General features: G+C 40.4%; 1 protein-coding gene across 5 annotated transcripts in view; it reads right to left on the bottom strand.

Annotated features, from left to right (window-relative positions):
* LOC118522285 (tRNA wybutosine-synthesizing protein 2 homolog) overlaps window positions 1–15,565 on the bottom strand; it is a 52,248-nt gene extending 36,683 nt beyond the window's left edge. For 2 of the 5 annotated variants that reach the window (XM_078065111.1, XM_078065110.1), the window contains exons 1-4: window positions 15,236–15,565; window positions 13,322–13,509; window positions 13,085–13,231; window positions 855–976 (exon numbers count right to left, since the gene is read on the bottom strand). In XM_078065111.1, coding sequence (XP_077921237.1) covers window positions 855–976; window positions 13,085–13,231; window positions 13,322–13,509; window positions 15,236–15,459 — 681 coding nt within the window. In that variant the 5' untranslated portion in view covers window positions 15,460–15,565. The remainder of the gene's footprint in view (window positions 1–854; window positions 977–13,084; window positions 13,232–13,321; window positions 13,510–15,235) is intronic. The other 3 variants (XM_078065113.1, XM_036071225.2, XR_013444788.1) reach the window with 3 other exon arrangements.
* Window positions 15,566–15,672: the final 107 nt, after the last annotated feature.

Genomic DNA, 15,672 nt, shown 5'->3' with positions numbered 1-15,672 from the left:
TCAGCAGAAAATTGGATTATGACCCTTCCGGCTTTCTCTTCTTCTTTGGTCTTGTTAACCACCTTCTACACATACATGCCCTTCCAAATGAGCTTCTATTGGCTACTACAATCTATGAGACCTTTCATATTCTGGAAGACATCTTGATTTAGTAAAAGGAACCACAGCTCTTTGGATGACTGATTCTCCAATGGCTAAGGCAGGGAATATACAAAATAGGCATCCTGTAGTGTAAGAAAGCAAGGAAAGTGCACAAAAAACACAACAGTGGGGGCATGCCAAAGGGACATGGGCACCAACATGGAGCTTCCAGTGGACAAAGCTGAAAGTCTTTTTTTTTTTTTTTAAGTTTGTCAGTCTTTTTTTTTTTTTAAGATTTTATTTATTTTATTTGACAGAGAGAGACAGAGATAGTAACAGAGACAGAGAGAGAGAGCATGAGTGGGGAGGAGAGGGAGAAGCAGGCTCCCTGACGTGGGGCTCAATCCCAGGACCCTGGGATCATGACCTGAGCTGAAGGCAGACGCTTAACCGACTGAGCCACCCAGGCACCCCAAAGCTGAAACAATCTGAGAAACAAATAATTCTTCCTACAGAAGAATGCTAAATAATTTATGTAACTTCTCACCCTCCAGGAAGTAGAACTTAATTTTCCCCAACCCTTCTTAACTGGTATATAAAGTGGAAAAAGTAAGTTTACAGAGCAGAAACCTGGCAAACATTACCTTGGCCAGTTGATCAAGGCCTTGACATGACATGATAAAAATGGTCTTCCTCCCAAACACCCATAACCCAGTCTAATCATGAGAAAAGCTATCAGACAAATTCCAACTGAGGCACAGTCTACAAAATACCTGAGTGGTACTCCTCAATACTGTCAAGGTCATCAAAACAAAGAAATTCTGTGAAACTGCCACAGTCAACAGGAGCCAAAGGAGACATGACAACAATGTAATGTGGTATCCTAGACTGGGTCCTAGAATAGAAAAAAAAAAATAAGTTAAAAGTAAGAAAATCTGAATAAAGTATAGACTTCAGTTAAGAATAATTTATCAGTATTGGTTCATTAATTGTAACAAATAGAGCATACTAATCTAACATGTTGATAAAAGGGACAACTGTGTAGGGCAGAGGGTGGGTGGATATGGGAGCTCTCTGTATTATCTTTGCACTTTTCTGGTAAATCTAAAATTATTCTAAAATAGAAAGTTTATTTTTAAAAAAATCACAAAACCTGGAGAAAGAAATACAGTCAAATTCCAGCCTTTATCCTTATTAACTGTGTAACCTTGTACAAGTCACTATCTGAGCTTTGATATCCCTGTTTATAAAATAGATACTCTGTTTTAGGGGACATCTGCAAGTTAGCAGACTAGGAAGCTCTGTCTAGGCCTTCCATCCCCGACCCACACTGACATTTAAAAAAAAAAAAACTAGAGAAGACAAGGAAGATGACAGAGTAGGAGGATCCTGGGCTCACCTCCTCCAAGACACACTAAGGCAATGACTTCATGTAGTGCAATGCACTCTGAAAATTACCTAAACACTGGAAGAACAGATCCTCCCAAAGCCAATGACATTACCAAAAAAAAAAAAAAAAAAAAGGCCATATTGAGAAGAGTAGAAGGGGCAGAGACATAGCCAGGAATCAAATGCCTGCCAGGGTGACCCACAAGCAGAAGGTATATCACAGGCATGGAGGTCCTCTCCTTTGAGGAGTGAGGGGATCAAGACCCAGACTGGGCACCCCCCAGCCCTGGGGAACTACACCGAAAGGAAGAGCCTCCATTATGTCTGTCTTTGAAAATCAGCAGGACTCAAAACTGGAAGATTTGAAAATCAGCAGGGCTTGACTCCAGGGCTTGACTCCTAAAGCCATGGGGCTTTAGGAAACTGAGACTTCGCTCTGCACCCTCTACACTCGGTCTGAGACTCAGCATGGAAACAGCAGTTTGAAAAACACCTGTGTTATACATGAAGGAGATTTACTAATTTTAGGTATGTGCTGGAGACACAGGGATCTCCTGGAACTTTCCCCAGGGACGGGAGTGCTGGTGGGCAGCACCATTTTTCCTGCCCTCCTTCAGTCTAGCTGGCCCAGCGCTGGTGGACAGCAGTTCTGATGCTCTCCATCTACCTTGCTAGCACTGCTTGCCCTGCCTCAGTCTTCGCCCACGAGCCCGCCCTGGCAGGAGCCCCTCCAAAGCAACTACTGCGTCACCACGCCTGGCAGGTAGCCCAGCCTGGGACAGGCACCCCTACAAAGTGACTTCTGCCCTGGGAGGAGGGTAGGATTCCTGCCCCATCCAGCAGCATACCCACAGCCACTCTGGCCAGCCCACTCAGCCAGCTGTACCAAGAGACAGTTGCACCCAAGAGCCACCAGCATCTATAGCCCAGCCTCTCAGCCAGCTACAATGGGAACTAATTCCACCTACCAGCACCACCAGCATGCTCGCAGCAGTCACACCAGTCATTGCTGACAACAGGGCTGAGGGCCAGCCATGCCCCCGAGTGTACCAGACACAACAGGAGGACATATGAACCCACAGAGGGGACACTCCCACAGTGGCTGGTTCTGTTGACCAGGGAGCCTGCACTACTGGACACCACAAAATGCCTTCTTCATAAGGCCACTACTTTCAGGACCAGAAAACATAGCTGACCTACCTAATTCAAAGAAACAAACACAGAGACTCAGACAAAATGAGGAGACAGAAGAATATGTTCTAAACAAAAGAATAACACAAAAATTCAGAAAAAGAACTAAATGAAATGGAGATCAGCAATCTATTTGATAAGGACTTCGGAGTAATGGTCATAAAGATATTCACCAGACTTGAGAGAAGAATGGATGAACTAAGTGAAAACAGCAACAAAGAGACAGAAAATATGAAAAAGAACCAATTGGAGCTGAAGGATAAAATAACTGAAGTGAAAAATACACTAGAGAGGGGCGCCTGGGTGGCTCAGTCGTTAAGCATCTGCCTTCAGCTCAGGTCATGATCCCAGGGTCCTGGGATCGAGCCCCTCATCAGGCTCCCTGCTCAGCGGGGGGCCTGCTTCTCCCTCTCCCACTCCCCCTGCTTGTGTTCCTGCTCTCGCTATCTCTCTCTCTGTCAAATAAATAAATAAAATCTTTAAAAAAAAAAAAGAAAAAATATGCTACAGAGAATTAAGAGCAGATTAAAAAATACAGAAAAACAATCAAGCGATCTGGAAGACAGGGTAGTGGAAAGCACCCAAGCTGAAGAGCAAAAAGGAAAAAGATTTTTTAAAAATGAGGATAGGTTAAGGGACCTCTGAGACAGTATGAAGCATACTAACATTCACATTAGAGAGGTCCCAGAAGGAGAAGACCCAGAGAGAAGGGGGCAGAAAACTTATCTGAAAAAGTAATAGCTAAAATTTCCCTAACCTGGGGAAGGAAAAAGACATCCAGGTCCAGCAAACTCAGAGAGCCCCAAACAAGATGAACCCAAGGAGGTCCACATCAAGACACATAATTAAAATGTCAAAAAGTTAAAAATAAAAGGAGACTCCTTAGGGGCACCTGGGTGGCTCAGTCAGTTGGGTATCCACCTCTTGATCTCAGTCAGCTCAGGTCATGATCTCAGGGTTGTGAGATTGAGCCCCATGTCGGCTCTGTGCTCAGCGTAGAGTCTGCTCGGGATTCTCCCTCACCTTCTCTTTCCCTTTCCTCTCTCTCTCTCTCTCAAATAAATAAATAAAGAGAATCTTTTAAAAACAAGAGAAAAGCAAATAGTTATGTACAAAGAAAATCCCATAACACTATAAGCTGATTTATTAGTGGAAAATCTGTAGGCCAGAAAGGAGTGGCATGTTATATTCAAAGCATTGAAAGGAAAATACCTGCCACCAAGAATACTCAACCCACAAGGTTATCATTCAGAACTGAAGGAGAGAGAGTTTCCCAGAAACAAAAGATAAAAGAACATCACCACTAAAACTGCCTTATAAGAAGTGTCAAAGGGAATTTTTGAGGTGGAAGAGAGAAAGCCATAACTAGAAGAAAATTATAAAAGGAAAAAAATTCACTGGTAAAAGCAAACCAAGTAAAGGTAGTAAATCAAACACTTATAAAGCTCATATGAAGGTTAAAAGACAAAAGCAGTAAAAACAATTGTATCTACAAAAGTTAGCTAAGGGATGCACAAAATAAAAAAATGTAAAATATGACATCAAATACATACAATGTGGAGTGGGGGAAGTAAAAATGTAGTGTCTTTAGAATGTGTTTGAACTTGAGTGGCCATCAACTTAAGACAGATTGCTATATACATAGGATGTTACATATGAACCTCATGATAACCATAAACAAAAAACCTATAATAGATACAGAAAAAGTAAAGAGAAAGGAATCCAAGCATAACACTAAAGAAAGTCATCAAATCACAAGTGAACAGAACAAGAGAAGATGAAAGGAAAAGAGAAGAACTATAAACACAACCAGAAAACAATTAACAAAAAAATGGCAATAAGTACACACCTGTCAATAATTACTTTGAATGTTAATGGTCTAAATGCTCCACTCAAAAGACACAGGGTGAATTAATGGATAAAAAAACCCAAAACCCATCTATATGCTGCCTACAAGAGACTCACTTCAAACCTAGATACATACAAACTGAAAGTGAAGAAATAGAAAAAGATATTCCAGGGGCACCTGGGTGGCTCAGTTGGTTGGGTGACTGCCTTCGGCTCAGGTCATGATCTCAGGGTCCTGGGATCGAGCCCCACATTGGGCTCCCTGCTCTGCGGGAAGCCTGCTTCTCCCTCTCCCATTCCCCCTGCTTGTGTTTCCTCTCTCACTGTGTCTCTCTGTGTCAAATAAATAAATAAAATCTTTAAAAAAAAAAAAAGATATTCCACATAAAGCAAGGAAAAAAAAAAAGGCTAGGGTAGCAATACTGATATAAGACAAAACAGACTTCAAAGACCATAACAAGAGACAAAAAAGAGCATTACATGATAAAGGGATCAATTCAACAACAGGATATAACAATTATAAATATATATGTACCTAACAGAGGGGCACCTAAACATATAAAGCAAGTATTAACAGACCTAAAGGGAAGCATTAACAGTAATTCAGTAAGAGTAGGGAACAGCCCACATACATCAATGGATCACCCAGAGAGAAAATCAATAAGGAAACCATGGCTTTGAACAACACACTAGACCAGCTGGACTTAACAGATATATACATTCCATCCAAAAATAGTAGAATACACATTCAAGTGCACATGGAACATTCCCCAGCATAAATCACATGTAGGCAACAAAACAAGTCTCAATAAATTGATGAAGACTGAAATCATATTTATCAAGTATCTTTTCAGACCACAATGGTATGAAACTAGAAAACAATTACCAAAAAAAAAAAAAAAAAGGGAAAAACACAAACACGTGGAGGCTAAACATGCTACTAAACAACCAATGGGTCAACTACAAAATCAAAGAGGAAATCAAACATACATGGAGACAAATGAAAATGGAAACACAACGGTTCAAAATCTTTGGTACACAGCCCAAGCAGTTTTAAGAGGGAAGTTTACAGTAATACAGGACTACCTCAATATGAAAAATCTCCAACAGTCTAACCTTACACCTAACAGAACCAAAAAAAGTCCAAAGTTAGTAGAAAGAAGGAAAAAATAAAGATCAGAGAAAAATAGAGTCAATCCTTCAACAACATGGGTTTGAACTGTGCAGGGCCACCTACATACAGATTGTGTTTATTCTTTTTCAAGATTATTTATTTATTTATTTGGCAGAGAGAGAGAAGAGAGAGAGAACAAACTGGGGGAGCGGCAGACAGAGCGAGAGGAGGAAGCAGGCTCTTCACCAAGCAGAAGCTCAATGTGGGGCTCGATCCCAGGACCTGAGATCATGACCTGAGCTGAAGGCAGACGCTTAACTGACTGAGCCACCCAGGAGCCCCCAGATTTTGTTTTATAAAGTACAATACTGTAAATGTATTTTCTCTTCCTTATAATTTTCTTAATAACATTTTCTCTTCTTTAGCTTACCTAAATGTAAGAATAGAATACATAAATACAAAATATGTGTCGATCAATTGTTTGTATTCTCAGTAAGGCTTCCAGTCAACAGTAGGCTATCTGTAGTTAAGTTATGCAGGAGTCAAAAGTTGTATGCAGAGTTTCGACTCTGCAGGGGTTGGGACCCCTAGCCCTCACACTGTTCAAGGATCAACTGTAAATGAAATAGAGCCCAAAAAACAATCAAAAATATAATGAAACTAAGTGCTGGTTTTTTGAAAAGATAAACAAAATTGATAAACCTTTAGCCACTCATCAAGAAAAAGACAAAGAAAACTCAAAATCAGAAATGAAAGAGAAGTTATAACCAACACCAGAGAAATACAAATGCTAAGAGACTACTACAAAAAATTATATGCCAAAAACTGGACAACCCACAAGAAACAGATAAGTTCCTAGAAACATACTCTTCCAAAACTGAATCAGGAAGAAACAGAAAATGTGAACAAACCAATTACTAATAACAATATTGCATCAGTAATCAAAAAAATCCCAGCAAACAAAAGTCCAGGACCAGAAGCTTCACAGGTGAATTCTACCAAACATTTACAGAAGAGTTTAATAACTATCCTTTTCAGGGGCACCTGAGTGGCTCAGTCAGCTAAGCATCTGCCTTTGGCTTGGGTCATGATCCTGGGGTCCTGGGATCAAGCCCCGTGTTGGGCTCCCTGCTCAGCAGGGAGTCTGCTTGTCCCTCTCCCGCTGTCCCTCCTCCTGCTTGTGCTCTCCCCCTCTCTCTCGCAAATAAATAAAAATCTTTAAAAAAAATAACTATCCTTTTCAAACTATTCCAAAAAATAGAAGAGGAAGGAATATTTTCAAATTCATTCTACAAGGTCAGCACTGCCCTAATACCAAAACCAGACAAAGGCACTACAAAAAAATTTACAGATTAGTAATCTCTGATGGACAAAGATGCAAAAATCCTTAACAAATTATTAGCAAACAAAATTCAACAATACATAAAAGGTTCATTCACCATGATCAAATGGGATTTATTCTAGGGATGTAAGGATGGTTCAATACCTGCAAACCAATCAACGTGATACTCCATATTAACAAAATAAAGGATAAAAATTATATGATCATCTCAGTAGATGCAAAAAAAGCATTTGACAAAACTCAATATCCATTCAGAATGAAAACTCTTATAAAAGAGGGTCTGGAGGGAACACACCTCAACATGATAAAGACATTATGTGACAATCCCACAGATAGCATCATAATCAATCATAAAAAGCTAAAAGCTTTTCCACTAAGATCAGAAACAGGAAAAGGATGTCCACTCTCATCATTTTTACTCAACATAGTACTGAAGTCCTAGACAGAGCAATCAGACAAAAGAAAAGGATAAAAGGCATCCAAATTGGTAAGGAAGAAGTAAAACTGTCATTATTTGCAGATTGCATGGTACTTTACATAAAAAACCCTAAAGATTCCACCAAAAAAAACTATTCGATGTAATAATTGAATTCAATAAATTTGCAGGATACAAAAATATACAGAAATCTGTTGTTTCTATACACTAATAATAAAGTAGCAGAAAGAAAAATTAAGAAAACAATCCAATTTATAACTGTACCAATAAAAATAAAATACCTATGAATAAACTTAACCAAGGAAGTGGACGACCTGTACTCTAAAAACTGTAAAACACCGATGAAAGAAATTGAAGACTACACAAAGAAATGGAAAGACATTCCATGCTCATGGTTTGGGAGAAACAATATTGTTAAAATGTCCAAACTACCCAAAGCAATCTACAGATTTAATGCAATCCTTATCAAAATACCAACATTTTTCACATAACTATAACAAATGATACTAAAATTTGCATGGGAACATAAAAGACCCCAAATAGCCAAAAAGATCTTAAAAAAGAACAAAGCTGGAAGTATAACAATCGCAGATTTTAAGATATACTAGAAAGCTGTAATAATCAAAACAGTATCATACTGGCACAAAAACAGACACATAGATCAATGGAACAGGATAGAAAACCCAGAAATAAACCCATGCTTATATGGTCAAATTAACCTAGGACAAAGGAGGCAAGAATATACCATGGGGAAAAAACAATCTCTTCAACAAATGGTGCTGGGAAAACTAGACAGCTACATGCAAAGGAATGAAACTGGACCACTTTCTAATGCCACTCACACACACACACACACACACACACACACACACACACAAACCTCAAAATGGATTAAAAACCTAAATGTGAGACCTGAAACCATAAAACTCCTAGAGGAAAATATAGGCAATGATTTCTCTGACATCAGTTTTAGCAACATTTTTCTAGATATGCCTCCTCCAGCAAGGGAATCAAAAGCAAAATTAAACTATTGGGACTACACCAAAATAAAAAACTTTTGTACAGTGAAGGAAACCATCAACAAAACAAAAAGGCAACCTACTGAATGGGAGAAGATATTTGCAAATGACATATCTAATAAGCAGTTAATATCCAAAATATATAAAGAACTTATACAATTAAACACCACAAAAACAAAGAATCCAATTAAAAACGGGCAGAAGACACGAACAGACATTTTTCCAAAGAAGGCATCCAGATGACCAACAGATACATGAAAAGATGCTCAACATCCCTTATCATCAGAGAAATGCATATCAAAATCACAATGAGATATCACCTCATACCTGTCAGAATGGCTAAAATCAAAAACACAAAAAATAACAAGTTTTAGCGAGAACGTGGAGAAAAAAGGAAACCTCATGCATTACTGGTGGTAATGGAAACTAGTGAAACCACTCTGGAAAACAGTATGAAGGTCCCTTAAAAAACTAAAAATAGAATTACCATATGATCCAGTAATTCCACTACTGGGTATTTAGCCAAAGAAAAGAAAAACACTAATTTGAAAAGATATATGCACACCCTACACCCTATGTTTACTACAGCATTATTTACAATAGCCAAGATATGGATGAAACCCAAATGTCCATCCATAGTTGAGTGAAGAAGATGTGGTATGTGTGTGTACACACATACAACGCAATATTACTTAGCCATAAAAAAGAATGAGATTTTGCCATTTGCAACCACATGGATGGACCCAGAGAATATAAAGCTAAGTGAAAAAAAGTCCGTCAGAGAAAGACAAATACCATATGATTCCACTCATATGTGGAATTTAAGATAAAAAATAGAGGAACAAAAAAAAGGCAATCAAAAAAACAGATTCTTAAATACAGAAAAACTGGTGGTTACCAAGGGAAGACTGGTGGGGGGAGGAGTGAAATAAAGGAGATAAGACTACACTTATCTTGATGACCAGAGTAACACACAGAATTGTTGAATCCTTATACTGTAATTCCTGAAACTCACATATAACACTGCATATTAATTTTACTTAAACATGGACATTTCTAAAGAAGAGTAAACTTAATAAAGGAGGTGCCTTTAATGCCAGAAACTACAAAAGGTAGCTGAAAGAAATTAAGGAATACACAAATAGAAAGATGGCATCCCATGTTCATGAGTTGGAAGATTCAATATTGTTATGATGTTAATACCACTGAAAGCAATCTACAAATTCAAAGCAATCCCTATTAAAATCCTAATGACATTTTTGCAGAAATAGAAAAATCCATCCTAAAATTCATATGGAATCTCAAGGGATTCTGAATAGTCACCATAATCTTGAAAAAGAACAAAGTTGGAGGTCTCACATTTCCTTATTTCAAAACTTACTAAAAGCTACAATAATCAAAACAGTATGGTACTGATATAAAGACAGACATGCAGATCAATGAAATAGCCCAGAAATAAACCCTCACAGTTATGTTCAAATGATTTTCTTTTTTTTTTTAAAGATTTTATTTATTAATTTGAGAGAGAGAGAGAGAGAGCACAAGAGGAGGGAGGGTCAGAGGGAGAAGCAGACTCCCTGCTAAGCAGGGAGCCCAATGTGGGACTTGATCCCAGGACTCCAGGATCATGATCTGAGCTGAAGGCAGTCGCTTAGCCAACTGAGCCACCCAGGCGCCCTCAAATGATTTTCAATAAGGGTGCCAAGACCATTCACTGGGGGGGAAAAAGCAGTCTTTCCAACAAATGGTGCTGGGACAACTGGATACCCACATGCAAAAGGATAAAGTTGGACCCTTGCCTAAACCATATACAAAAATTATCTCGGGGTGCCTGGGTGGCTCAGTCAGTTAAGCAACTGCCTTTGGCTCAGGTCATGATCCCAGGACCTGGGGATGGAGCCCCATGTCGGGCTCCCTGCTCAGCAGGGAGTCGGCTTCTCCCTCTCCCTCTGCCCCTCCCCCTGCTTGTGCACTCACGCTCTCTCTCTCTCAAATAAATAAAATCTTTTCAAAAAAATTATCTCAAATTATCAAAGACCTAAATGTAAGAGCTAAACCTATGAAATTCTTATTAGAAAACATAGGAGAAAAGTTTCATGACACTGGATTTGACAAAGATTTCTTGGCTGTAACACCAAATGTACAGGGAACAAATAAAAAATAGGTAAGTTGGAATCCATCAAAATTAAAATCTTTTGTGCATCAAAGGACACTGTCAACAGAGAAAAGGCTACCCATAGAATGGGAAAAAGTATTTGCAAATTATATATCTGACGAGGGATTAGTATCCAGGATAAAAAAAAAAGACTCCTACAACAAAAACAATCCCATTAAAAAATTGAAAAGGACTTAAATAGACATTTCTCCAGAAAAGATATACAAGAGGCCAACAGCACATGGAAACATGTTCAACCTCACTCATCACTAGGTATGAGATAACAGAAAATACATATATGGGTCTCTGCACCTGGTTCCCCATTTAGAACTCCTAAAACCCTTATAACTTCTAAGTGATAAGAGCATAAGGAGTGTCTCTTATTCTAATATTTGGTCTTTAACCTTGTACCTGATACAGGGCTCCTAAATACCTTGTTATTTCCTAAGTGATAACAGCATTAGGAGTATCTTTTGCCCTAATGAGGCAACTCTGGGTGGGCTCCTAGATGGGGGCTGGTCACCGAATAACTAAGCCATAATTAGATGTTGGAATTTTCAGCCCCACCCTTCATCCTCCAGAGAGGGAAGTGAGGCTGGAAATGGAGTTAATGACTGATCTTGCCTAAGTGATGAAGCCTCCATAAAAATCCCAAAAGTAGGTAGGGGATTCACAGAGCTTCCAGGTAGGTTAACACATCCAGGTACCAGTCAGGTGACACATCCCAAGTCCAAAAGGACAGAAGCTCCTGCACTCAGGACCTTCCCAGAGCTCACCTTACATATCTCTTCATTTGGCTATTCACCTGTATCTTTTATCATATCCCTTAATAAACTGGTAAATGTTAGTAACTGTTTTCCTGAGGTCTGTGAGCTGCTGTAGCAAATTAACTGAACCCAAGGTTATAGCCAATCAGTGAGAAGCACAGGTGACAACCTAAACTTACAATTGGCATCTGAAGTGGGGTAGGGGCAGTCTTGTAGGATTGAACCCTTAACCTGTGGGATCTGACACTATCTCCAGGTGTCAGAATTGAGTTAAATTATAGGACACCCAGCTGGTGTTGCAGAGAATTGTTTGTTGTGGGAAAAAAATCTCCACATATTTGGTGCCCAGAAATGTCAAAAGTAAAGTGTTCTGTGTAAAAGTAAAGGAGGCACACAGGAGAGGAGAACAGTAGGTTTCCCAATATAGTAGTGAAATGCCAATCAAAACCACAATGGAGGGGTGCCTCGGTGGCTCAGTTGGGCATCTGCCTTCGGCTCAGGTCATGATATCAGGGTCCTGGGATCAAGCCCAACATCGGGCTCCCTGTTCAGCGGGGAGTCTGCTTTTCCTTCTCCCTCTGTCCCTCCCCACTGCTGATGCTCTCTTGCTCTCTCAAATAAATAAATAAAATATTTAAACAAACACAATGGAATACCACTTCACACCCATTAGGGTGGCTATTATTCCAAAAATAAAAAAGGAAATAACAGGGGTGCCTGGGTGGCTCAGATGGTTAAGCATCTGCCTTCGGCTCAGGTCATGATCCCGGGGTCCTGGGATCGAGCCCCACATCGGGCTCCTGGCTCAGCGGGGAGTCTGCTTCTGCCTCTGCCTCTCCCAATGCTCATGCTCTCTCTCTCTCTGTATCTGTGTCTCAAATGAATAAATAAAATCTTTAAAAAAAAAAAAAAAAAAAAAGGAAATAACAAATGTTGGTAAGGATGAAATGGGAACCCTGTGCACTGCTGATGGGAATGTAAAATGATGCAGCCACTGTAGAAAACGGTATGGCGATTCCTCGAAAAATTATACATAGAATTACCACATGATCGAGCAATTACACTTCCAGATATGTACGCAAAAGAATTCAAAGCAGGAACTCAAACAGGTATCTGTACTCCCATGTTAATAGCAACATTATTCACAATAGCCAAAAGGTGGAAGCAACCCAAGTGTCCGTTAATGGACGAGTGGCTAACCAAATTTTCATGTGTACATACAATGGAATATTATTCAGCCTTAGAAAGGAAGGAAATTCTAACACACGCTACAACATAGATGAACCTTGAAGGCACTATGCTAAGCAAAATAAACCAGTCACAAAAGTAAAAATAGAGTGTTAAGATTCCACTTATATGAGGTACCTAAAGTAGTCAAATTCATAGACACAGAGAGTAACATGGTGGTTGCCAGGAGCTGGTGGGAGGGAATAATAGGGGATTAATGTTTAATGGATACGGAGTTCCTGTTTGGGAAAATAAAGAAGTTCTGAAGATGGATAATGATGATGGTTGCACAATGTGAATATACTTAGAGCCACTGAACTGTACACTTAAAAATGGTTAAAATGGTATATTTTGCTATGTATACTTTGCTATAATCAAAATATATAGAGAGAGCACACTAAAACAATCTCCCAAGTGTTGTGGGACTGAAGACCTATGTAGAAAAGCTTTGTAATCTATACAGCCCTTCACAAATACTAGCTCTTTTTAATCATTATCACCCTGTTTACCCCAACCTGATACCATTATCCACATGTTCTGTCCAGCCATGTTCACCCAGCAGCACACTGTTGGAGTGTAAGTGTGGTACAGTGATAGCCACCTTCGTTTTGCTAAACCCTGGATTTCACGTGTCACTGCAACAGTCTCCCAGAGTTCTGGTCCTGAAACAGAACAAGCCCCCCAAAAGACATAAGTTTTAGACAAGCCTGATTGGAGTCTCGAGAAAAAACTCAGAGATTTCCTCCTCTTACCCAGTTTTCCCCAATGCTTGGTTTGGAAGCAGTCCTCATTCAGCAGCAAGAGGTCACCATGCCATTGCCAAGAACAAGGAGAATCTTCCTCCAATTCAGCTGACCAACTACCTCCCTGGCCTGCTACCATGCAATGTATCTCATAAGGCAGCCCTTGAGCAGGTGAACAATCAGGAACCTTCTGGATTCTAGGAAACAAATATAGGAAATGTATTCGTTGAGCATGAATTGAGAATAGAAGTACTTAGATAAGAAATAAAAAATGAGGGGCACCTGGGTGGCTCAGTTGGTTGTCTGCCTTTGTCTCAGGTCATGATCCCAGAGTCCTGGGATCGAGCCCCACGTCGGTCTCCCTGATCAGAGGGGAGTCTGCTTGTCCCTCTTCCTCTGCCCCTGCTCTCTCTCGCTCACTCTCTCTCAAATAAATAAAATCTTCAAAAAAAAAAAGAAATAAAAAATGAAAATGCTAAAATCAAAAGACCAGAATGACCAGCTTTGATGGACTGCACAATTCTCGATATTGTAGCCTCAGAGCTGAACCCTCAAATACTCACAGAAAGTATAAATATTGCTGCAGAACACGTATGATAATGCAGTAGTGCAAAACTTAGGAATGTTTCTTTCTGGAAAGCAAGCCAATTGGAACCTACATCCAGATACTGACCAGGATCTGTGTCAGCATTCAGGTGCTCTCTGAGAGCCCCAAGTTTCCTTAGCTATTACAGGTGCTGCTCATTGAGAATTTCTCCAAACATGGATAATGCTACAGTGCCATCTGGAATCTTCTTCATGCAGTGATGTATATCCAGGGGTTGCTGCCTTTGCAGATAGTCCCTGGAGACCAATGAGGGCTTTTATTCCATGGCTCTTTGAGGAACTTAAAATGTAGATCAAACATGAAGTAGTACTTACCCCAGCCTTGGAAGTTTGACCTTCTATGGCCAAGTCTCTGTGCCCTCACAATCTTGAATGTCTTTGCTTGCTTCATTTATACCTTATCCAAGATTCTTAGTATCATCAACCAGACTAAATAACAACTCAGGACTTTTCCACAGAACTTTCTGCCAGTGCCCCACAAAGCTTGACTGTGGTTTCCCAAATTCTTTGATTCTCCACAATGCACCCTTTCTCTTCTGTACAATTCCCCCAAATAACACTTATTCTAAATATAGTCCCACTTGTGTAGAAATGCATCTTTCCTAGTTTTCCCCCCACCTCTGCATACTGCACCTATGTTGCTGTGTTAACTGAGGTTCAGTCACAACACCTACAACAACAGCATCAGACGCCCTATCTTTTGTCTTCATTTTGTTATAACCTATAGGCTAAAGATACGTATCACTCCAAGATTGCTGCAGTGAAGGAAAACGACTCTGAGGGACAAGAGGCACTGAGGCAGGAGTCACTAGCACGGGGCCTATAAATGAAACCCAAATATACAAAAGCTTAGGAAACATCCCCTGCACACACCTCCTCTTTTATAACCAGTAGAGTAAGGTTGGTTGAAGAGAACCAACAATCCATTCTCTACAAATGACTGATGACAGCACAACAAGCCCCTGGTTAGAGGTGCCTCGACCTATTCTTGGGTGGTTCGTTGTTATAAGCCACCAACCTAGGATCACCAAGTCAGATGCTCTAAGTTCTTTTCCAAAAATGGTAATAAAACATGTTGAGTCACTCATATTCCCTCAGTTATACTGGGAGGCAACAGCTACAGCAGTTAAACATTCAGTCTCCGAGCCAAAGCAATCTGAGTTCAAATCATGCTTTAGCTGCTTGTTGAGTACCAGCAGTCAATGATCTTTTCTGAGAACCCCGTAGCGACGCCCTCCGCCAGCTCGCTCCCTCACCACCAAACGCATGGAGCCCAGGGGCTACACAAGAGCAGACAGGGGTCTGTTCTCCCTTTACCTCCCCATCTCCTCGGCTATGGTGACGCCTTGAATTTGAGCGCTCCGCAGTCTCTCATTCCGTAGACTGCCACGACTCTCTCTCCTCATGTTGCTTGGTACACTCCAGCTTTCACAAACTAACAAGCACGCTGCTGGGGCGGGACCAAGCACTTCCCTTCCCCAACAGGGCGGAACTAAAATGAAAGGGCCACGGTTGTTAGCGAATGACTTCCCTATTACCATGGTAAAGCGGCTGCCGCCATCTTTATTGTGATCGATGATTCCTCGTGTTGGTCTAAGAAAAAATTAATAATAAGGGATTCTACAGACTAAAATCCTGCAAGTTAGTCTGGCGCCGCCCTACTCTAGGTCGGAACGCAGTTCTCTTCCGGCCGCAGCCCAGCCCGGAGCGGTTAGCTTTTGGGGACCGAGCGTGCGCCGGCTGCTGACGTAATG

The sequence above is a fragment of the Halichoerus grypus genome, chromosome X (assembly GCF_964656455.1).
Source record: "Halichoerus grypus chromosome X, mHalGry1.hap1.1, whole genome shotgun sequence".
NCBI classification, from domain to species: Eukaryota; Metazoa; Chordata; class Mammalia; order Carnivora; family Phocidae; genus Halichoerus; species Halichoerus grypus.
This window is presented reverse-complemented; position numbering and strand designations above follow the sequence as displayed.